This window comes from Pectinophora gossypiella, chromosome 25, assembly GCF_024362695.1.
Source record: "Pectinophora gossypiella chromosome 25, ilPecGoss1.1, whole genome shotgun sequence".
NCBI classification, from domain to species: Eukaryota; Metazoa; Arthropoda; class Insecta; order Lepidoptera; family Gelechiidae; genus Pectinophora; species Pectinophora gossypiella.
This window is the reverse complement of record NC_065428.1, coordinates 6,828,195-6,853,281: the sequence shown is the minus strand read 5'-3', so window position 1 is coordinate 6,853,281 and position 25,087 is coordinate 6,828,195. Positions and strand designations below refer to the sequence as shown.

Below are 25,087 nucleotides of genomic sequence, written 5' to 3'. Positions count from 1 at the left end.
CTGTTAACCGGCTTTTTGATACTCTTGCAACACATCAAAGGAGTAATATTGGGTGTTAGTGACATCGTAACGAATACTGAGGGTTATGATTCAGACCATGATTCTGAGTTGATATCAAGTGGGATTTCCTGCCGGAAAATTCATCAAACTTTTAGTGTTTTTTTATTAAGTATTTTCAGTTCCATACATTTGCGAACATCACCGATTGAGAAATTGGTCGGTGTACTGCGGAACGGAAGGCGATTGGGGCAACCACCGTTCTACACGCCCTATCTATGGAGTAATGGCGATTACTCCACCGACAAGAGCGCAGCTCTTAAATAAAGAGAGAGACATTTGCGACGGAAAATACCAAAGTATCATGTCATTATCACCCTGTATACGTTTAGGTGTGTAGATTGAAAGCCCTCAGAGCTCTTCATTTGTTCGGCCAAGTATTTGTATGTCAATGCTACACGTTGGGGACATATCACAAAAAATACTTTATGGTCCATAATTTGCTTAGGACATTACAGGCTGATCACCTGATTGTCACCGAGACATTTCACGCAAATTTTCTCAAATTAAAATTAGTGGGCACGGCCAGAGCTAAACAGTACTTACTTATCAAGGTCCCTGACCAATGCGTCAGCGTAGAATAAAATGATTTGTGGAATGGAATGAGAATTTCTAAATTTAAAATAATTTACGGTAAGAAGGAAAGGCCAGTACGTGCAGAGTTTGTACTCTGCTACAGTAAAATTAATGACTTAATCTTTTTCTTTTTTTAAAATTGTTAATGGTTCTGTTTTGTAATGAAGTGTGTTGTAGTGTTATTCATATTCTGTGGCTCTTGAGTTGCTTATTATTAGATATTTTGTGTGTACTATTTACGTACATAAGTAGGTTTATGTATAGATATATAGGTTAGGTATTTATATATTTGTATGTATGTTATATATTTATTTGCGTGTATTTATTGGTAAGTTGTACTTATAGTTTGTACCCGCAATCTTTAAATTTTTACATTTTTCCTCACCTTATGGTTGTCTGGAAGAAAACGCTTTAAGCGATAAGGCCGCCATTTGCCATGTACTTAGTTAAGAGTCTTTTTGTAATTATTTCTTTTTATTTTGGTGCAATAAAGTATATTTGTATTTGTACAGTACATTATCGTTGTGCGATCAATACGTTAGAGAAGCTTGGCTAACCCCAGCTCTACTAAATTACTTAATCGATCGCTAAATGGCTCCCGATAATTAGTTAACCTCGTCGAGAGAGCAATCAAAGGCTTCGTTTCATTCCTTTGTTTAGTCACTGAACAACTTTAACTAGTCGATACTTTTTGCAGGGTGATTCTTCAAGGACTAATTGTGTCGACTTTTTGTATTGTATTTATTTGCGGAACTCCGTAGTCTTCGTAAACTCCAAGGGGAAATTTGTGTGATTTTATATACAGTGTGTAGTTTTTCGGACCCGACAAACTTTAAGGGTGGATTCTACGAGTAATTTCATCGAAAAAACACCCCCATATATGGGGTGAAATTTCAATAAAACTTTGTTTTTTTTACAAAAAAAATGAGATTACTTGCTTTTAACTTATTTTATGTACCTTTTTAGCAGTTGTGGATATTTTTATTCGATATAGGCGACTTTTTGCAGATAAAAGCATTTTATTTCATGTCCGTAAGGCCTTTAAATCTCGAGATATGATGTTTTATGAAGAAGAAGAAAATCTAAAATGTTAAAATGGCCGCCATTTCTATAATATTGAGATTTGACCCCACATATGGGAGTGTTTTCTCGATGAAATTACTAGTAGAATCCACCCCTAAAGTTTGTCGGGTCCGAAAAACTGCACACTGTATACATTTTTTCACGGAATAGATAGAGAATAGAAAAGAGAGGTTGAAAGGGCTAAAATGAGCGTCAAACGCGCGCCATAGAAGTATGAGCAAATAGTTCATACTACAACTTACCACTCCACTCGTCCGCAAACTTTACGACGCACGGAGCTCCGCAATAGTATATTAAAACTCCGTTTTGTGCATATAACCTGCAGGGCAAAAAAAAAAACAAATATCGACTATCATTAAAGGAGATCTCTCCTTATCATAAGAAAGTTAAAAACCTTAGTATGATCATAACAGCCTCCGTAGTCCAGTGGTTGAGCGTTAGGCTCACAATCCGGAAGCTCCGGGTTCGAATTACGGTGAGGAAATGTCACAAAAATTACTTTGTGATCCCTAGTTTGGTTAAGACATTACAGGCCGATCACCTGATTGTCCAAAAGTAAGATGATCCCTGCTTCGGAAGGCACGTTAAGCCGTTGGTCTCGGTAACTACTTACTAATGTAAGAAAATAGTCGTTACATGAATAATGGCAGGGGCCTTTTGCGGCTCTATAGTAACCCTGACACCAGAGTTGATGGGGCTGGTAATCCACCTCACAATTCACACGATAGAAGAAGAAGGAGACGTCCTTCCTGCTTTACAAAGTGATTTCGACAGCATCGGGAATCGAATCCGGACCTCCAGATCGTGAGCCCAACGCTCTAAACGCCAGACCACGAAGGCGGAAGGTTTTCTGAAAAGCCTTTTAACGTATACGTTACGTATACGTTACGTATACGTTTATATGTGGAAGCCAGTAATTGGCCTTCGGCTAGTTAGCCGAAATAAATACAAAGGTGATACCTTTGTATTAGATAGATTTTCTGTTTTCAATCGGGTCTGGGCTGCCACTGCAGGCTGATGACCCGATTGAAAACAGATTGGAACTCCACCTAACAACCCACACGAGAGGAGAGGATTGAAATAGTATCGATAAGAAGTCAGCCTTCAGAAAACGTAGTACCTAAATTAACAACATTTCGCGTACCATTTGTGTCCTAATTATGTTCTGACTTGCCCACACTGCCCAGCACATCTTTCATGGCATTTTATGTCATTTTTCACCGAGTCTTTTCACGCAGATTTTCTCAAATATAATGGCTGACGACGCAAGTCTTTTCAGAAAGGTTCTGTTAATGATGCCATTACGAGGGCAATATAGATTTTGACTTCGGAATTGTGAAAAAAATTGGGTTAAGTGGCAAGTCGCCCGATTAATACTTGGCCTGCGGGCGAGTTAACACTTTTTATATTTTTTAGACGACTCGCCCGAATGGTTCAGCCTCTACAAACAATAACTTGCGCATCTTTTTGGAAGGCTTATTATTTTAATGTATTCTGCACAGGAAATAAAGATATTACTTTACTTTTTTACTAAAAACATAATTATTATTTTCTTTCACAAAAATATTACAAGAAAAGGTTCTTATTTTTTACCTTATAAAGCTAATTACAACCTATTTAGTATTTTGTCTAAGTATTATTCTTCCTTAATTCCCTGTATAAGGAAAAGGACCAAGATTTTCAATAAACCAAATATTATTATTTTTTTTGTTTTCCCCGAAGGGCAAGGCAAAGGAAACCATGCCCATACAGCCATGTCTTATGTACTTTTTTTCTTGATGATGTTAATGAAATGATGAAAGGTGATGACGATGAATGATGAAACCTAAGCCCCCACCCTTGGAGCAGACTCCTACTCCGAACCCCAAAGTTCACATAAACTTTTGAGTTACGAAGCGGCTTGTTGGCACGAAACGAAAATAAATAGGTACACTTTGTTTTTTGAATATTCCGATATTGCGAATGTTTTCCGACTAACTTAATGCGATCAACCACAAAACACCACTTCGTATTAATTATTTAGATTATCGCGTTTCCGTTCCCGCCAAAAAGTCCTTAACCAAAGACAATGTTACAAGAAGGAAATTAGTTTTTTTACGTCCAAAACCCCGGAAAGTGCTCTTAAAAATACTTGCAGATTATTTTGTCTATTCCATTTCCATTCTGGCACCATATTGTTTCGGACTAAATAGCCGTTGTACTTTGTAAGGAAATAAGAAGATTGGCTGATAAGAACACAATCCTCTTTTAAGAAGAACAAAAAAAAAACAATTATAAGATGAATAAATATGTACATTTTTTGATGAAAGGATTTTTTTAACTTTTTTTAATTACACTTTTTTTCACATCCCAACGCTTCTAACATACATAACATAAATAGCCTATATACGTCCCACTGCTGGGCACAGGCCTTCTCTCAATCAACCGGAGAGGGTATGGAGCATACTCCACCACGCTGCTCCACTGCGGGTTGGTGGGGGTGAACGTTTATTTACCAAATTGGGGATGTCCATCTAATCTTCTTGGAACCGGCGTGCGTGTACGAAACGATTGATGAATGTGGAGGAAGACAAGTGTGACGTGTCAGGATCGAAGTATAATTCCATAGTCTCTGTTTACCCCGGTGGAAAATAGGTTTGAGTTTATAAAAAATTGTACTGTATTCATGTGTTTTGTCTGATTGTTGAATTTTTAGTTCTGTGCAATAAAGTATATTTGATTTGATTTGATTTGATAATACTAAAGGGACATTTAATTTAACATACGACCTTATTGCTCTACAACAATTTCTTCAAAGCAACTTCTAATTGTCCCGATATATATATATTGAAATAAAACATAAACCCAATCTTATTCGCTCGAGTAGACCCAATAGCAAAGGCCAGTCACCCACACAACCTAAGACCACAACCCACAACCTTAGACCACAACCTTTCCACTTCAAACACTCCAAACTCACCTTGTGATTGAATTATTATAGTTCAAAGTTCACGAATGGTTAATTAACATAAAACTTGGTTTAATTGAGTCCTCTGCCGACCAGAAGTTGCTTGATAACGGGATGAAGGTAACGTCGACAGCCGATAAGCAGCAAACGCGGCGGTTTTAAAAATACAAACGTAAACCCACGACCGTAATCTAGGGGTTTAAAAAGGCCACAGCGAAGCAATTCATCTAAAAAAGCGAGCAATAGGCTATAGTCCGGCAATCTCGTGTGCGACCCTCCTGCGGGGCGACAGACGGTGGCGGGGACGGGGTAGCGCGTCATCATCTTGACATTCTAGAACACGGCTGCACACGTAGAGAAGTGTGCCAGGATAAATCTTGCAATAAGTTGTACTTACTTGTGACGTAATATATGTAGGAGTGAATAAAAAGATAGAACTATTTTATTTTATTTTTATTATTATGCTTGACGACCAATTATTAGGAAAACTAAAATATTAATAGATTGTTTTATTATAAATCAATTTCCATATCGCTTTCATTTTCACTCTCCGTTTGATATTCTTCGTCACTTCTCTTTGATTTCTCCGTGTTTTGCTCATTCATTATTTATGTACAACCTCCTTAAGTTGTCTTAAGATCGCCTCACTCATCCTCAGATATTAATCTCGTGTGCGTCGCCCTCAAAGTAGTACAGATTATCAAGCACGTGTTGCCGCTTCGGCTGCGCGGCCGAGACTGCCGTACTTGACGCGTTTCCCTTCCCCGCTACACCACCTGCTACCCGCTGACATCTTAGCTACCCCGTCCCCGCCACCGTCTGTCGCCCCGCAGGAGGGTCGCGCACGAGATTGCCGGACTATAGTTTCTAACTAGTCAAATCAGTTACTTTTTACTAAACGTCAAAACACGAAATTACTATGGAATTTGTATGAAAACGCACACTGTGACGTCATAGAAAAACGTAAAAAAATGTCGGACTTATTATTATTATGACGTGTTTCTTGATTAAAATTCATAACTAAGTTAAATAAAATAAAGAAAATGCTTTTCGTTAGTTTCACATTTGTGTTTATTTAGTAATCAGAATTTCATAATTTATCTTGAACCTGGTACACGACCCAATTCGTCTAAAAAGTTGCTATTTGACATTGGCGCATATAAAAGTAAGAGCGGAATGCAAACAGCAATCAGTGACATAATATTTCTATAAAATGAGATAATCTTTTAGAAAACAAGCAAAATATTTATAAAAAAAAATTGTATACACGCATTGAGTCACAAACAAACAAAACAAAACAAAATAAAAAGAATATTTTATTTTATTTTTATTATTATTTATTTTTTATTTATTTATTTAATTAATTATTGCAATAGCAAAAAATGGGTTGTGTACTAAGTTCAAGATAAATTATTGCTCACACATTACAACATTACATTGCATTATATTACATTGTGATCACTAAATAAGCACAGATCTAAAACTAACGAAAGCCATTTTCTTTTTTTCTATTTAACTTATTTATGAATTTTAATCAAGAAACGCGTCATAATAATAAGTCCGACATTTTGTTACGTTTTTCTATCGACGTATGATGTGTGCTTTTTCAAACAATTTCGTTTTTTAACGTTTAGTAAAAAGTTAATGTTGAGAAGCAAGCCAGTGTACAGTGACTTACAGTCAGTGTACCATTCTCTCTCAGTGGTATTATCATAAAACTTAAATTTCTTTTTTTTGTGCTTCGTAAGGTACGATAAGACGTTAGTCCCGGTTACTACTTACTGATGTAAGTACGTAGTCGTTACACGAGTCATGTCGGGGGCCTTTAGCGGCTCAATAATAACCCTGACACCAGGGTTGACGAGGTTGGTAATTCACCTCACAACCCACACGATAGAAGAAGAAAAACTTAAATTTTATGAAAACTAGGTTATCATCTATATCTGGCCTATTAAGCAGCTGCGGTTACCCACCATAGTCTGTTTGACATTAAAGTTTCTTTAGAAAACCCATTATCTCTTAGGATTTCCCTTATTTTTCTTCTTTTTAATCCACAATACCTTTAATAAACTTTGCCGGGTGTTTGTTAATACAAGTCTTAATACAGCATCACGCTTGTATCCCCAAAGGTATAGGCAGAATGTGTAATTACATACACTAATTGATATCACATAGTTTCCAGAATATGTGCCCGGTTTCCAGAACATAGGTGGCGAGGAGTTAGTGTATATTGATAGTTAGTGTATCAATATACACTAACAATGTATGGAGGAAGGGGAAGACCAAGAAGAGCTTACATGGAACAGATTAAAGAAAAGGTTAACGTCGTCTCTTATAGGGAAGTCAAGGAATTGGCCTTTGATAGACTGGAATGGAAAATGCTACACCGACAAGAACGTGGCTCTTAAATTGTTGATGAGTGTATCAATATACAATAACTCCTTGCCACATATTGATAGTTAGTGTATCAATATACACTAACTCCTTGCCACATATTGATAGTTAGTGTATCAATATATACACTAAGTCCTCGCCACCTGTTTAAGTCCCATGTATAAAGACGCGAGCCTATTGCCATTAACCGGGCACATATTCTGGAAACCACGTGACATCAATTATCTATAAAGTCGACTTCAGATAACACGTGTAATATAAAATAAGTAAATAATATACGTAATGAATTCTTCTTATTAAACGCCAGCGAACATTTATGTCTACAAGATTCGTAAAATAGATTGAATCAAAACAGCCCTCAATCAAACCCAATCACCCTTGAATCAAAGTGGGGAAAAAGCAAAACATTTTCGCAATTTGAAAGGAATTTGATACCCTGAATGGCATTCAGACCCTTAGATTGTTGAATAAATAATAATCACATTTTGCGTCCAAAACAAACAGTGAGAGATATTGGAAATCAAGAAAAAACCATCAAGTAAATGTTATAAAACTAGATTTCTGCCCGCAATTAAGCCCGGTAATTTTTTTCCACTCCCCTTAAAGACCGATTTCCGACATAAAAACTATCCTACGTTTTTCCCTGTGTTTCAAATTCTCTATCTATCTATATCAGCCTAAATTCATATCCAATTTTGGACGTAGGCCTCTTCCAAGGTTTTCCACTTCTGACGATCTTGGATTTTATCGACATCCAGCCATATCAAACTCTATCCATGACAAATTTCATCTAAAAAGGTGCAGAGGTTTAAGCGTGGAAACATTAATATTATACTATCAAATTTTAAAATGATATGATAGTGGTATAGTTAACTGAAAAAGTAAAAAAGTGTCTTAGACACTGTATAAATCATCTGGAAAAGATGTATGAGGCCTGATGATGAAGAGTGATATGACTAATAATTAACACAAAACTTAAGAAAATATTTAACAGAAATCCTAAGTCAGTGCCGAGATGCAAATTTTAGTTTTTTGAAGTCGCCTTTTTGACGTGACTTATTGTAGATTTGCCGCAGAAAATCTCGGAAGTAATGCTTGGGAGAACGCTCAGGCAAACCTTCAGCTTTAAGCCGCGTTTCCACTTGGCAACATTTGGCGCGCGACATCTGACCTATAATGACCTCCGGGGCCCAGTGGTTGAGGGTTGGGCTCACGATCCAGAGGTCCTGGGTTCGATTCCCGGTGATATATCACAAAAATGACTTTGTGGTCCCTAGTTTGGTTAGGACAATATACGTAAGGCTGATCACCTGAATGTCCGGAAGTAAGATGATCCGTGCTTCGTAAGGCACGTTAAGCCGTTGGTCCCGGTTACTGCTTACTGATGTAAGTAAATAGTCGATACATGAGCCAAGTCAGGGGCCTTTGACGGCTCAATAGTAACCCTGACACCAGGGATGAGGTTGGTACTCCGCCTCACAACCCACACGATAGAATAAGAAGACCTACAAGTTGAAAGTTAGCGGGGAACTTTTGTTTAATAACGTTATCTGTCTAGCGTCGTCGACAACATGTCATCACGTGCGCACTCGACAACAATTGATGCTCAACTAACGATGCTGTCTAACTAAACAAACAACAAGCCGCGAGACATTTTGCGCTTCAGCTGGCAACGTCGCGCGCTGTTGTGCAACGTTGCCGTACATGTTGAAAGTTAGCGCGGAACTTTTGTTTAACAACGTCGTCTGTCTACGCATCTACTACACGTCTGCCGTCGACATGTTGCCAGAGGGACTAGTATAGGCTAGTTTCCAACTAGTCAAATCAGTTACTTTTTACTAATCGTCAAAACACGAAATTACTAGGGAAATTGTATGAAAAAGCACGCTATGACGTTATAGACAAACGTGATAAAATGTCGAACTTATTATTACGTTTTTCTTGATTAAAATTCATAAACAAGTTAAATAGAAAAAAGAAAATGTTTTTCGTTAGTTTCAAATCTGCCTTTATTTAATAATCAGAATTTCATAATTTATCTTGAACCTCGTACACGACCCAATTGTAGCGCGTCACGTCTCCACTCGACAACAATTGATGGTCAACTAACTTTGTTCTCTAACTAAACAAACAACAAGCCGTACAAAATGTTGCGCTTCAGCTGGCAACGTCGCGCGCTGTTGTGCAACGTTGCTGTACATGTTCAGCATTGCGTGTTACGCGTTAATTGTTTCCTAGCTGTTACGAAACCTTATTAATGCGGTATCATAGTGGTATCTACCTTTTTATGAAGTCGGTAAAAAATAAAGCCACTCTCAATATTAACAAAGCCACTCTAACGCCTTTCTTATCACTAAAATGATCTCTAAAGGCCATTGTTGGCAACACCAACAATAAAATATTATTTTTTTTATTATTGTGGCAACTTTAAAATCGCTCTCTCTTCCTCCTTCAACGCCATCAAGATGTAACATGTCGTGTGCAAGAAAATAAATATTTTTCTAATACTTTCAACAACGTCTTTAAATACGACCAACCGCAGACCCCAACATGGTCCTTCGAAAAGAAACTAGCAACCTGTGGATTGGTGCATTTTAAGAAGGGTTTGCGGGACATTCGTCGCTTTGAAGACGCGAGGCCACGCGATAACGCCGTACGCCGCCATCACGGCGCAATACAATTCTCGTCGGGTGAGGCGCGAACCACGGCTACACTATGTGCGCCAGAAAGTAGCGAACAAAAACGGCTGCGAAGATGTATTCAGCCTGAGACTGTAACAACTCTGGGGAGCCAGTCAACCAAGCCTGCAAGGATCACGACGCAAGAAAACTTTCGTCGGGTATGGCGCGATATGTATACAAGGAAGCAACAAAGTTAACAGTTGGGATGATTAATTTGGCATGCTGGACTACAACAGTTGGCGAACCAGTCAACCGGACCTGCAAGGGACTTCATCAGGAGTAACGGGCTAACGTGACATCAATAACGAGTATATTATTATATAGTATAAGGAACTATTAAGTGAGTTTTTACGTAGTTTTCTAACATACCTAATTCATTCATGAACATTAATTCTTTAATTCTACAAAAAAAAAATAATAATAAGTCATTCATTCGTAAACGTCACGGTAGTCGTAGTCATTCATTCGATGTGTGTTCACGCTTGTCCGTAATTTGTATCATACGTTGATCAAAAAAAAAAAAAAAAAAGGTTTTTTTTTTATATAGTTGTCAATTGTCATTCATTCATTCATACGTTCTATATTTTATTGTTTGTGAAATTTTTACACGTCGCCATTTTAGACGCCACTGTTCTGTTACAAGAAATCGAGTTTGTTTTGTTTTCATATTGATTGCAATTGAACCAGAGTTAAGCTTTAACAGTTTTATACGATTTAATCTCGTCACTATGGCAGATATAAAAGTGTTAGTAGCAAGCCGAGGTCGCTGCAAAGGCGCAATTACGCGTTTGAAAAATTCGTATAGTGAGGAATCTTATACGAAAATGCCGGTCGAAAAAATTAAAGTTAAACGGCAGCACTTAAAGGAGGTTTACGCAGACTATAATAGTCTGTGCGCGCAGATTCTAGCAGTCGACCCACAGGATAATGACGACCAGGCGGACGTGGAAGAAACATACCTCGATTTGTTGGCAAATTTCGACCTTGTTTTAAACAGTTTACAAGGCGGCAACGCGGCGTGCTCAACATCACGGATAAAGCTACCGAACGTAGTTATTCCTACATTTACTGGTAAGTACACCGAGTACTACGAATTCATAGAAATCTTCACGGCCATGATCCACAAGGACAACTCATTGTCTCCGGTTCAGAAATTTTATTATTTAAAGGGCGCGTTATCGGGCGAAGCCCAGGCTCTTATAAATAACTTGCCGATGAACGATACCAGTTATGTAGAGGCTCTTCGATTACTCAAAGAACGATTTGACATCAAAACAAAAATAGTTCATGAACACATACATGCCATACTGGACATGCCAACGATGACTCGATCAACACCTTCAAATCTTCATAATCTTATTTCAGAAGTCAAGCAGCATCTGGCAGCATTAAAAAACCTGGGTGAGCCCATATGGGACAGCATCATCGTATGTATTGTGCTACGCAAATTAGACATGCTGACAAGCCGGGCTTTCAAGATGGAGCGCGACAACAAGTCTCTGCCAACAGTTGTGGAGCTGACAGAGTTTTTAGAGCGGCGAGCGTTGGCTTTAGAAACCAACGACAACATTCCTGTCCAGAACACGCGCCCGCAACGCCTTGTTAGCCATGCTGTAGCAACACCCTCTGCTTCTGCTGCATGTTCTTACTGTAAGTCATCCCAGCACAAATTATTTCAATGTCCCAACTTCAAACTTGCTGCACCAAACAAGCGCTTAGAGTTTGCATTAGACAACAAAATATGTAAAGTTTGTTTGTCCCAACATAAGCGCAAATGCAAATATCATTTTAAATGTGCAGAGTGTAAAAAGGAACACAACACATTGTTGCATGGTATTGACTCACAAACTACTCCGTCTGTCACACTGCTCTCCAGCACCACTCAGGGTCAGGTATTGTTGCCTACTGCAAGAGTTAAACTTATTTCTCAGTCAGGCACAATCATTTACGCCAAGGCTCTGCTTGACAGTGGGTCGCAAGCTTCTTTTGTAACACAACGGGTAGTCGATTTATTACAAGTGAGTCCCACTAAATCTAATACTACTATAATAGGCATTACTAACCATGAAAAGTCTGTTGACAAATGTATAAACCTTGAGGTTCATTCCACTGTTTATCCATTCAAGATAAATGTCAACTGTCATGTGGTAAAAACGATAACCTCCAAATTGCCACAAACTCATGTCGACTTATCATCCATTGCACTGCCATCAAACTGCCAACTTGCCGACCCGTGCTTTTATAAACCTGGAGATGTGCACCTATTGCTTGGAGCTGACATATTTTTTCAGGTCCTCCTGACGCCCCTTGAAGGAGCCGCCACTACAAGCAGCCAGCGTTCTGCTTGCGGTCCGGGTGCAGCCAGTCCTGAGCAGCCATCAATACTACACACGTCTTTCGGTCACGTCGTCGCCGGCAGTACAGGCACGCCTACTACATCCAGTAACCAGGTTATATCCTTATTTTGTCAGGAATGTAGTACTAGCTTAAATGAAAACATGAGTGCATTTTGGAGGGCAGAAAAAGTACCTGAAATCTTCCCAGAGCAAGTACCTGAACAGGATTATTGTGAAAAGCTTTTTCAGGAGACCACTAGGCTTGAAAATAATAAATTCCTAGTCACTATGCCAACTAAAGTCCCTTTAGAGCAAATTAATTCTGAACTGGGAGATTCTTTTAATCAGGCACTACAAAGATTCATTAATTTAGAAAAGAAACTGCAAAAAAATCCAGTTCTTTTCAGAGAATACAAAAAGTTCATTGATCAGTACACTGAATTAAAACATGGTGAATATATTGATATAAACAGCTATGATCTTAGCAAAGATCCTGTTTTCTTTCTCCCACACCATGCAGTTATAAACGAGAGCAGTCGAACAACAAAATTAAGAACAGTGTTTGATGGCTCCATGCGTACAAATAATAAAATCTCTTTAAATGATCTATTAATGAATGGCCCAGTAGTCCAAAAAGAACTTTTTGAAATCTTAATATCATTCAGATTAGAGGCCTATTTCTTTATTTGTGACATTCAAAAGATGTTTAGATGCATTCAATTAAATCCATCACAACGGTCTCTTCAAAACATTTTATGGCGAGAGTCTCCTGAAAAAGACATTCTATGCATACAGCTGAGCACAGTAACATATGGTCTCAAGTCATCCTCATATCTAGCCACAAGATGCCTTATAGAGCTTGCCACAAGATATAAAGACCAATTTCCATTGGCCTCTGCTATCTTAATAAATAACACCTATGTGGATGATGTGCTGGTGACTAGCAAGACCGAATGCGAACTTTTACAAATGAAAGCTGAATTAGTAGGGCTACTTGAACTGGGAAGTTTTTACTTACACAAATGGGCCTCCAACTCCACTGCGTTACTTCAAACTATACCAGTGGATAGTCGTTATTTTGGAGAGGTCGAACTGCACAATGATATGTCAGTAAAAACATTAGGGGTGAGTTTTGACGTGAAGGACGATCTGTTCAAAACTGCCTGCCCAGAGCCATACAAAAGCACTCATGATACTAAGAGGGACATATTAAGTTATATTAGTAAGTTCTATGATCCCCTGGGTCTAATAGGGCCTATACTTGTTCGTGCGAAAGTCATCATGCAACAACTGTGGCTTAGTGAAACAGACTGGGACTCCATTCCGCCAGAAAACCTACGTAAGATGTGGGTCGATTTCTCACATGATTTATCACTCATGGAGCCAATTAAAGTGCCTCGATGTGTGACGACACAAGGTATAGCTGTCCACCAACTTATAGGGTTTGCTGACGCTTCATCAGTAGCATACGGTTGCTGCCTCTACTTGCGCTCTATCGACGCACAAGGTAACATTCGTCTTGAATTATTATGCTCCAAGTCCAGGGTAAACCCGCTCAGGAAACAGCTGACTGTGCCCAGGCTAGAATTGAATGCTGCGCTGCTTCTCTCGGAATTGTCTGTAAAGGTATATAATACACTTATTAAAAAGATTAATGTACATGACACTTACCTCTTCTCTGATTCTCAAATTGTCCTAGCGTGGCTAAAAACCGACGCGACAAAATTGCAAACTTATGTTGCAAATAGAGTCAGAGCAATTCAGGAGCTTACACATAGTTGTTCATGGCAATACATTAACACTGCTGAAAATCCTTCAGATTGCCTCAGCAGAGGCCTACAGCCACAAGAGCTGAAAGACCACCATTTATGGTGGAATGGTCCTTTGTTTTTGCATAACAAGGACTATAATTTTCAATCTATACTTGACATGCCTACATACTTACCTGAGGTCAAATGTAGCGACAATAAAGTTGTATGTAATACAACTACTACATTAGACACAAATGTGTACGAAAAGCTTAAAAAGTTTTCTAATATCAATAAAATGTCACGTGTATTTTCTTACATTCTACGTTTTTGTAACAATCTCAAAAAAGGCGCTGTTAAGCAAACAGGTTTTTTGTCTACAGCCGAACTTCATAAAGCCTTATTATTGATTGTGAAAAACGAACAACATCATTTTTATGAAAGTGAAATTAAATGTTCATCTAATCAACGACAGCTAACTGGTAGTTCCTTAACACCTTTGACCCCTTTCTTAGATGGTAATGGCATACTTAGGGTTGGTGGCCGACTGCATAATGCCTCTATGCCATACAATGCAAAACACCCTGCAATACTACCTAAAGGTTCTGAAATTGCTGACTTAATAATTCGAGATGAACATTTAAAGCTGCTTCATGCGGGGCAAAAGTTAGTCTTAACTTCTCTGAAACAACGATTTTGGTTAATTGATGGATTGCGCACTGTAAAGAAGGTAATTCATAAATGTGTCACATGTTTCAGACTGAAAGCCTCCGCGTCAGCTCAATTGATGGGTTCCTTGCCTGCTGAACGAATAACAGCGTGCCGCCCATTTCAAAAGGTCGGGATAGACTTCGCTGGTCCGGTCTCTGTCAAAAACAGCCGCATAAGGAAGCCTATTATAGGAAAGGGTTACATTGTTATATTTGTCTGCTTCGTGACAAAAGCGATTCATATAGAGCTCGCGTCTGACCTTACCACGGAAACCTTCCTGGCTTGTTTCAAGCGCTTCATAGCGAGACGGAACCTGCCCAGCGACGTCTACTGCGACAACGGCGCCACATTCAAAGGGGCAAGGAATCAATTACATGATTTGTATCGCTTACACACTAATAAGGTTCACCAGGATCAGGTTTGCACATACGCCTCGGAGCGTGGCATTTCTTTTAACTTTATTCCCAGCTACAGCCCAGTCTTCGGTGGCCTGTGGGAGAGTGGCGTTAAGAGCGCCAAACACCACCTAAAACGTGTGGTAGGTAAAGCCTTGCTTACTTATGAACAACTAAATACCGTATTGACGGAAATAGAAGGAGTATTGAACTCTCGTCCATTGACTGCAGTGACGGCTGACCCAAACGACTTCTCATTCTTATCACCAGGGCATTTCCTCACGGGTGCACCATTAAATACTTACCCAGAGCGTGATGTAAGTAACACTCGTATAAATCTGTTAAAGTTCTGGTCAATTGCGGTCAATATGAAACAACTGTTTTGGAAATACTGGAGTAGGAATTATTTAAACCTACTTCAATGTAGGCCTAAATGGCGTAAAGATATGCCTAATGTTACTATTGGTAGTCTTGTAATATTATGTAATGACAATACACAACCCTTATATTGGCCTATGGCACGTATCACGAATGTATTTCCTGGAAAAGACGGAAAAGTTCGCGCTGTAGAGCTACAAACTGCTAATGGTCACAAGCACAACAGGTCCATAACGAAGATTTGTGTATTGCCAATAGATTGTAATTAGAAAAGTAAGTACTTAAATATAATTATCTAAATAACATAATTTTCTTTTCTTTCAAGCATATAAATATGCATTTAATTGTAACTTAACACTGTGATGCTCTCATAGTTCCATGTTAATAGAATAAGAAATACTAATGTGTTTATATAGTGTTCTTTTAGGTAAATATAATATGCCATTGAATACATAATTTGTTACATAACTTACGTTAACGAATATTATTATATAAATTAAGTAAGTGTTGAATCTTTGATAATTATAATACCTAGATACATAAATACTTGCTGTTACATAAAATAATTACTCAACTTAAATTGTTATGCTTAGGTAAATGAATAATTTACTTAAATAAGCGTTATATTATGTTACATAGTAAACTAAATAACTTTCTACGATTATAAACTGTGCTAGCCATAATCTATAATGTAAAACAAATATTTTTTTAGTACTTACCTTTAATATCTTATAATAATTAAGTCATGTTAGGTACTCTTTAAAATGTGATGGTTGTGTATACTTAATTTATAGTAAAACAATATGTTTGTTTGTAGTATACCTTTATTTTATATAGAGCTTAATTTACATTTTCAACTGAGGCCTTTGTAGTGATTATATACAATTAACTATACCTAAAGCATAGCTGTCTTCTAGTGTATAACTTAAATTTGTTTTCATTATTTGCTGAGGCCCCAACTTATGTTGGCAACACCAACAATAAAATATTATTTTTTTTATTATTGTGGCAACTTTAAAATCGCTCTCTCTTCCTCCTTCAACGCCATCAAGATGTAACATGTCGTGTGCAAGAAAATAAATATTTTTCTAATACTTTCAACAACGTCTTTAAATACGACCAACCGCAGACCCCAACAGCCATATCGTTTGCCAGGACCGTTTTCAATTACGGAATGCTTGTTTTCAATCCGAGTAAGCTGTTTTTTCCTTATTTTAATTTCTTAAGGATCGGTTGCTCGGGCCAACACGTTCTTGTTTATTGAACAAGCAAATGAAAGTCATAAAACGGTATCTCTTTAATTGGCTACTTGACAGTGTTCGCAAAAGTATTTTAAAAATTACAATTGCGTATTTTATACCTCTTAAAATAATTTATTTCCTCAAAATGCTGTATATAATAAAAAATAATACACATTTTTCTTCAGTTATTTTAAATTTCGCGCCAAAACGTTTGGTTGCGTGACATTTTGCTCAGAGACGTCACAGTTCAACAAAAAAAGAAACTGTCAAACAGTATCACTTGAAACCTGACAGATAGTTTTTATTTTGTGAAATGTGACGTCACACGAAACTCAATCATGGCCGTTCGAGTTTCGGGTTTTGTCATACACAGATAAAAAAACGCATTCTTATTTTGTAAAAATCTTCTTCTTTGCGAGTCGATGGCGATCGAAGCTAAATTTTTGCTGACCAATAATTGGCCACGCTTACGGCATTGTCAGTGGCTTCGTACAGGTCTTCAATAGTGCAGGTGTTAGGGCACTTAGGACAGCACAAAAGGTGAGCCATAGTTTGTGGTGATACCCCACACTCGCAATCATCGCAACCATCAACCAGGTATCCCCACCTGCAGAGATTATAAAAATAAAATCTTAATAAAAGAAAACTATTGAATAATTTACGTTCAATGATAAACTACCATATCCGACATATTTCATATTTTATTGTTTTTTTTCCATTTCAAATGTATAAATAATTTGCAATTTAAGAATTCATTTAAAATAGGAACGATTCTTCTAATACAATCTCGCATAACGAAGCGGTTTCATATTTTAAAATTAATTTTTAAATATATTTAAGTACATATTTTCATTTCGATTGTGTTTGTTAAACAACGAACATAGTACTTGTAGATTCTTTAGAAATGAAGCTAAAATATATAAAGATTTCCTTGGTTTAAAACATAATACAAATAAGATTATTTACTGGAGACAATAATGCTCTTCTTTATATCGAACAAAGTAAGTAACTAGTAGACCAAAGGCACAGTACGGTCACGAGCATTAATATGTATACACTTTGGTACCATGTCACATTAACTTTTTTGACAAATTGAACTGTAAGTCTCACTAAATGACAAATATGTTAGTGCGACAGAGTCCTAAAGTGGGTACATTATATTGCTCATGACTGTACATTACCTATAGCTACTGCGTTACTAAGGCCTTAGCCAAGTTCAAAATGAATATGACAATCGAAAGATTTGAACCCTAGTGGGTCGATGCAATAAGCACTGAATGAATAAAATCGCCGTCACGCCGATGTGGTCGGTAACGGGGTCCTAAAGTGTTAGTGTACAATAAGTCACGTTAAAAAAAAGAATCCCGTCTCGGGCCTTAAACTACTGTATTCGACTTTGTGAATTTGAATTCATGTTTAGAGCAAAGATAATTGATATCACGTGATTTCCATGAAGGCCTGGAATTCTCTACCGTCTTCTGTATTTCCGAATACATATAATCCGGGTGCTTTCAAGGCCAGAGTGAACAGGCACCTTCAGGGCGAGCTCGCTCCATCTTAGACCTCGTCAATGCCTTCGGGCAAGTCTGGGGCCAAGAGCAAACCCGACAAATGTAAAAAAAAAATGGAGCCCGGTTAATGACGATAGGCTTGCTTACATGGGACAAAGATAGCTGGCGAGGAGTGGGTATATTTATGGTAAGTACACCTCTGTCTACCTCATCAGGGATCTTGTATCTTTGATTTACTTAAAGTGACCAATATGCCACGAATACAACACCTAAATGATACCAAAACATGTCTGAAATAAGCTTCTTTTTTGAAGTCGATTAATAAAAAAACATACTTACAAAAAAGATAACCAGACTGAGCAAAAGAAAGAAAGAAACGTGTATTATATCGGAACACTACACAAACAAATATAAAACACACATAAAAAATGTTCAGTGCAAAGTGCCATGCGTCCCCAATTTAATTTGCGGCAATAATGCCAATTCTCCAAATCAAGTCAATAAAAAAAACTCAATATATGATTTTCCGGACAAATGAAGAATTCTTTCGAGGCTCAGATGGTAATGATGACTCGAGGTATTGTATTATGATTATTTTCTTCGAACCCAACAGGAAAAACAGACGAAGACGCCCAGAGCACTAATGAAACATGTGTTAATCCACCATCAGTTATATCCAGGCTGATTGCAATCCATTAACATGAGCCAGATTGCCAGACCTCATACAAGGTCACGTATCTTTTCTAGCGATAAACAAAAGCTGTCTTCTGTGGCCATGGCGTCTCGGTAAGTCGTTTCATCACAAGACCTCAACGTGAGAGGCAAGCGTTCCACCAACTGGGCTACCTTTTGACGTGATAGAATCAGAATCATTTATTCAACGTAATTATCATGGTTAAACTTGTTGAAGGTCAATGTAACATTTTTGAATTTACGTCATTTCGCAAGGTGTTATGGCCGAAGAGAAGAAATGACAAGAAACTGCAACAGCAACACATCTTTTCAATCAAGGAGGGTACATTACAAGTTATTTAATAACTAGAGGAACACATTCAATTCCAGACATTTTTATCATTTAGGTAGTCATTAATTTTATAATGATCTTTTTACATAAAGTAAGCTTCAAATTGGCTATAATGATCCTCATTTGTCCTCAGAGCTCCTGCTCTGAGGGCTTACCCGGTACAAAATTTAAGAAAACAGGCCTGAGGATGCCCATTTGGGCTCGATCCTTGGCTCAGGGCATCGTCTGAATGGAAGAATATTTGAAAGAATTAATCAACCCTAGTTGGTCGATAGCGATAAGCCCTGAATGAGGGAAAACGTCGACGACGCCGACGGGGTCGGTATCAGGGTTCTGAAGTGTGTGGTGTCGCGAGCTGATTGGCCGCCTCTATGGCTAGAGTAATCGGGTCGTCGGGATCGTATATTACGTCCTTCATCAACTAGGCTACTACACCTCAGTCACTGTACGCTTAACGTGAGCTTTATTATATTTATGTTGTATTTTATTGTAACATCGTCAAACCCCATAACCAAAATATAATTTTTGTCTTCTTTTTAATTTCCTCCTTCAACCAATCAGAATTTCATCAAGTATTTCTTTAGCGCTTGAGTGATTTTTATATTTTATTTCTTAATTTTATTCCCGATATTCTAGAATGCTTTTCCAGTTCGCTTCTCTTCTAAAATGGAACAAGCGGCTTACCCAAAAGCTCTCCGTATATTGGCCTCATGCCATTTATTTCCGTTTAATTCTGTGAATAATTCGTTCCCCCTTGATCCAGTGGGTTTGGACATTCGTCCCATGGGATGATCCCCGAGTAATTAATGACAGGGGCAAATGATGAGTTCTTTTGTTTTTTCCTGCTTCCACTGTTTGTATGGGACATAGCTAACACATAACAGCGAGTCTAGTAAAGGTTATAATTTATCTACAAATCGCTGTGCGAAGCGTACATTAAACATTTAACTGCTTATTATTCCGGGCATCTACGAATAAATAATTATTTAAATCATTATTTATTTATTTAAATAATTATACTATTTAAATAAATTATTATATTATTTATTATTTAAATTAATTATTTATTCGTAGCCGGGCATGTTGCAAATATAATTTACTAGCTTTTGTACGCGGCTTCGCTCGTGTTTTATTCAGGGTAACACTGGTCCCCTTTTGCTAATATACCAATTGCTCACTACCTTGAAAATTACGGGTTGCTCCATACAAACTTCCACCCCCCATTTTAAGGTAAGTGGAGGGGGGATTAGAAAGAGACAAAAAATAGCCCATATCACTCTCCGTGCTTCCAACTATCTCCACTTAAAAAAATACGTCAATTCGTCGCTCTGTTTTGCCGTGAAAGACGGACAAACAAACAGACACACACATACATACACACACACACACACTTTCACATTTATAGTGTTAGTATCGATTTATTTCAGATAATAATAATCCATAAAAAATACTATTCAATAATGATAAAATTAATATTTAAATAAAAAGGTAGGCAAAATTAAATTAATAGTACTTATAGTAAAAGCTGCCTAAAGAATTTTTCCCCTTTTTTTCCTCTTTTTTTCTTTTTCTTTCTTTAATGTTTCTTTCTTTCTTTCTTTGACATGCTAAATCTAGAGGTGTTCAGTCACTGTACGATATAATAATGAATACTACGAATAAGACGAACATTTTCTACCCTCACCAATTTATATCGGTGTCTAGCTAAAACCTAACTTTTGTTTGAACAGGACCATCTGTTTACTTTTTACTGCGGTTACAGTTAGACGTCAAAGCGAGTACCTAAGTGTCGCCGCAAACGGACCATCGACCACAGCCACCGGTGGCTGGTGACGAGTTAACACGCTTTTTGCTTATCTAGCGACCCGCCCCGGCTTCGCACGGTTATGTAGTAAGTTACTTAGTGGGCTCTGTTTTTCGCATTTAGACTTTAAGATGGCCCATTATGCGTGCTATTGTTGACTACATAAGCCAACCTAACTCCTTCCAGAAGCTCAGAAGCCTCCTGGGGTTTTCACAGGCTTCGCGGAGCGACCCCATTCCTTTGAGGATTTGTACCCATTGTGCTGACACTCCCATGCATTCCAGGATTACATGGGGGCAGTTTCTTCTGCATCCAGACAGCCTCTACAAAGTGAATAGATGTTTATTCTTCGCACGGTTAGTGAATTTGTAGTCGAGAGCTTTAAACATTAAATATTTTCTATGCAATCTTACATACAATTACAATTTGACCTCTTTGTAATGGTTGTTTAGAACAATAATTAAACAGATTTGTTTTAAAATAATCACTATTATATAGTACGAAAACCCCCTACTATTCAAACAAAGTGCCGTACAAACTTTGCTGCACTTCTTTACCCCTTTAGGGGTTGAATTTCGCAAAATCCCATCTTAGTGAGCACCTACGTCCTAAAAGGAAAGGAAGAAAAGTCCCATGTAGGAGCCTATTGACACATTCTGGAAACCACGTGTATCAATTAATCTCCTCTTAATTAATAACATCCAAACTTTAATTTAAACTCACAAAGTCGAATTCAATGGTTCAGAGCCCAATCCGGATTCGTACCCGGGACTATACGATGTAAGCGCGTTCTCCTTGCTAGCATCTACTTGCCTATCGTAAGACCCCGCAACAAAGAGCTGGTTATAAAATGGGGCAGCTAGCGAACACCGTGGCTGTCGCGCGCTTCTGTCACTATTAAGGTGGCGGCTCGCGCCGCGACAGAGACAAGAGACCGCGACCGGAGACCGCGACCGAAGACCGCGACCGTTACTTGACGTTCGTTACTCGCGTCTCGGTCTCCTGTCTCTGTCTCGCTCGCGAACTGTCGCGTATACATTGCCTAACGTGAAGTAACGGTCGGGGTCTTTGGTCGAGGTCTCCGGTCGCGGTCTCCTGTTTCTGTCGCGGCGCGAACCGCCACCTTTATATGTAGCGCGCGGCACACAACCGTTTGCGCCGGGCCTTAACCGTTTCACGAATAAAAATATTTTTCATTCTCGTCTATTTTTTCACAGGAAGTTGGGTTTATTTAGTACGCTTTGTAAAGACACTATGCGATTGGAGCGTAAAATAAAAGTGAAAAGTCCCCTTTGACTGTGAAAATGGAAATTTAAGTGTTTTTACCATAATATTATAAAGTTAATGACCACTCTTCATCTTACCCCGATACCGACCCGGCCACTAGGGTCGATTAATTCTTTCAATTATTTTCCCTCTCAGACGACGCCCTGAGCCGATGTTCGCGCCCAAAATTGCACCCTCAGGCCTGTTGTCTTAAACGTTGTATCGGGTGAGAGCCTTCAGCGCTCCCCATTTGTCCGGCCAAGTAGTTAATGCTATCTGCAGCAAATCTACAATAAGACACGTCAAAAAAAAGGCCACTTATCTAAATACTGCTCATACAAATAACCTTTAAAAAACTTAGAAAGAGAAAAAAATATATAGAAAAGAATGTTTTCTGACTCGCACGGGATTTGAAGCCGCAGCGCAAAAAAGACAATTTACATTTTTAGATGAGAACTATACAAATAGCCGGCAGTCCAAGACACTATAAAATGCAAAAACATTTTGAATATTCATAACGTCAAATTGGGTTCTTGGGACGTTCCATTTAGGGTAAAGTCGGGTAAACAGTCAATTTACCCAAATTTTAGACCTCTTTCCCTTTCCAGCCATCAACTTACAAGAGACGGCATGAAAATAACGTAATAATAATATGTTTTGTTACAATAAAATGTAAAGTAAGATGATTACGTGCTTCGGAGGCAACGTTAAGCCGTAGGTTCCGGCTATTAGCCCTAAAAAACTACCTCTACCAACCCGCAGTGGAGCAGCGTGGTAGAGTATGCTCCGGCGGTTGATTGAGGGGAGGCCTGTGCCATAGAATAAGGAATACTACGCATAAAGCGGCAACTCTCCGCTCCCCACCAGCGTCTGAGCTAGGTTTACCTCACCCCCCTCGGACATAGTTTAGACATGAATCTTATGGCGTCAGACGTTACACACACAAACGCGCGTGTACGAATAAGAAAGAATAAGAATAAAATAAATTTATTGCCAGTAACAATTACATTTGCTATAAGTACTAGGTAATAATGAATATTATTGTACGATAACATCAATGTGTGGTATCTGTATAAAATGAGGTTGTTTGTATGAAGTGTCCGAGATGTACCTTGCCAGTGCCCAGCAATATAGGCTATATATATTTATGTTAAGGGTAGCTGTATATATAGCCCCATGTGAAAACATAATCATAATACGTTAAAAAAATACTACGATCCGAATTATTAAGGAATAAGTTGTGCCTTTTGTCCCTCCTCATGTTGTCATATTGTACTCATCATCATCAGCCCATCAACGTCCCCACTGCTGTGGCACGGGCCTTCCCTATGGATGGATAGGGAGATCGCGCCTTAAACCATCACGCGGGCACAGTGCGGATTGATGGTTATTAACGACTGCTAATGCAGCCGGGACCAACGGCTTAACGTGCCTTCCGAAGCACGGAGGAGCTCGAGATGAAAACTTTTTTTTTTTGTTGTCACCCATCCTATGACCGGCCTTTGTGAAAGTTGCTTAACTTCAACAATCGCAGACCGAGCGCGTTTACCGCTGCGCCACCGAGCTCCTCAATATTGTACTACAATACAATAAATTGTACAATAAATTATTAAATAAAAAAAATAAAGGAATTGGAAATAAATGTTAATAGGGTAGTGTTCGGAAGGCACGTTAAGCCGTTGGTCCCGGCTGCATTAGCAGTCGTTAATAACCATCAATCCGCACTGGGCCCGTGTAATGGTTTAAGGCCCGATCTCCCTATCCATCCATAGGGAAGGCCCGTGCCCCAGCAGTGAGGACGTTAATGGGCTGATGATAATGATTGTCTACGATTTACGTGACAAAACTTTTCGATAACGTTTGAAAACATTTTACTTAGCAGCAACCCCAAACTATTCGTGCTTCTGTGAAAGTCTAATATCCAAATGGACTTTCATATTTCTTATTACTTTCGTGAAGATACTTTAAACATACCAAGTTCCCTACTCCGCGATATAATATTGAATTTGTTAGCAAAAGTCAAAGGAAACTATTACTTACTCGCATGTTTATACATTATAACGTCTCGTATGTTTAGACTTGTTGAAAGAGTTACGGTAATCATAACTTACGTTTTAAATTATTTCAGTAATAAATCATTCATTCATTCATTCGTTGTGGTATGGCAACAAAGTTCAGGAATAGAAGAAAGAGGCTAAAAGGCCAAGTGAGCGCAAAATGCGCGCCATACACGTACCTATACCACTGCTGGGCATAGGCCTCCCATCAATCAACCGGAGGGGGTATGGAGCATACTCCACCACGCTGCTCCAATGCGGGTTGGTGGAGGTGTTTTTACGGCTAATAGCCGGGACCAATGGCTTAACGTGCCCTCCGAAGCACGGAATCATCTTACTTTTTCGGCCATTCAGGTGATTCAAGTCTGATAAGTCCTTACCAAACAAAGGACAGTCTCACAAAGTGATTTCGACAATGTCCCCATCGGGAATCGAACCCGGACCTCCAGATCGTGAGCCTAACGCTCTAACCACTAGACCACGGAGGCTGTTATATAAAAATAATTATTGCTTGATATTTGGATCAGATTATGCATAGAATTATGTTGCTACCTACATTGCTTCTCTTTATTTTGTTCAGAATAATAATGATTGGAAAATGTGTTGTGCCTGTGTGTAATAACAAGGGTCATCATTTATACCCAAAAACATAGATGCATAATAATTATTCAAAATTCAAATTCAAATTATTTAATTCGGACTGTATCCATATATGTTAGTAACAAACAACTTATATTCTAATGTTAGTAACAACTTATACAACTTAAACTTAATTATGATTATGATTTATTACTTAACTTAATTATGTCAATCATCCATGAAATTAGAAGGTTAAATGAAGGCATCTGTACAGCGCCATCTGCATATTTGGATAACGT

At 38.4% G+C, this 25,087-nt stretch overlaps 2 protein-coding genes across 2 annotated transcripts in view; both read left to right on the top strand.

Annotated features, from left to right (window-relative positions):
* Positions 1-25,087, top strand: part of LOC126378123 (sex peptide receptor) — a 366,368-nt gene that overhangs the window by 278,025 nt on the left and 63,256 nt on the right. The gene's annotated exons all lie outside the window — the stretch shown is intronic.
* On the top strand, positions 10,392-14,629 carry LOC126378007 (uncharacterized). Its single transcript, XM_050026028.1, has 4 exons — positions 10,392-10,809; positions 11,104-12,180; positions 13,327-13,700; positions 14,582-14,629. The coding sequence occupies exons 1-4, from the start codon at positions 10,467-10,469 to the stop codon at positions 14,627-14,629; spliced, it is 1,842 nt and encodes a 613-aa protein (XP_049881985.1). The 5' UTR covers positions 10,392-10,466.

Coding starts and splice junctions, on each gene's coding strand:
- LOC126378007 (XM_050026028.1), top strand. CDS start 10,467: ATGGCAGATATAAAAGTGTTAGTAGCAAGCCGAGGTCGCTGCAAAGGC. Junction 10,810..11,103: donor AGTTATTCCTACATTTACTG/GTAAGTACACCG, acceptor ATCTTATTTCAG/AAGTCAAGCAGCATCTGGCA. Junction 12,181..13,326: donor AGGCACGCCTACTACATCCA/GTAACCAGGTTA, acceptor TGGGTCTAATAG/GGCCTATACTTGTTCGTGCG.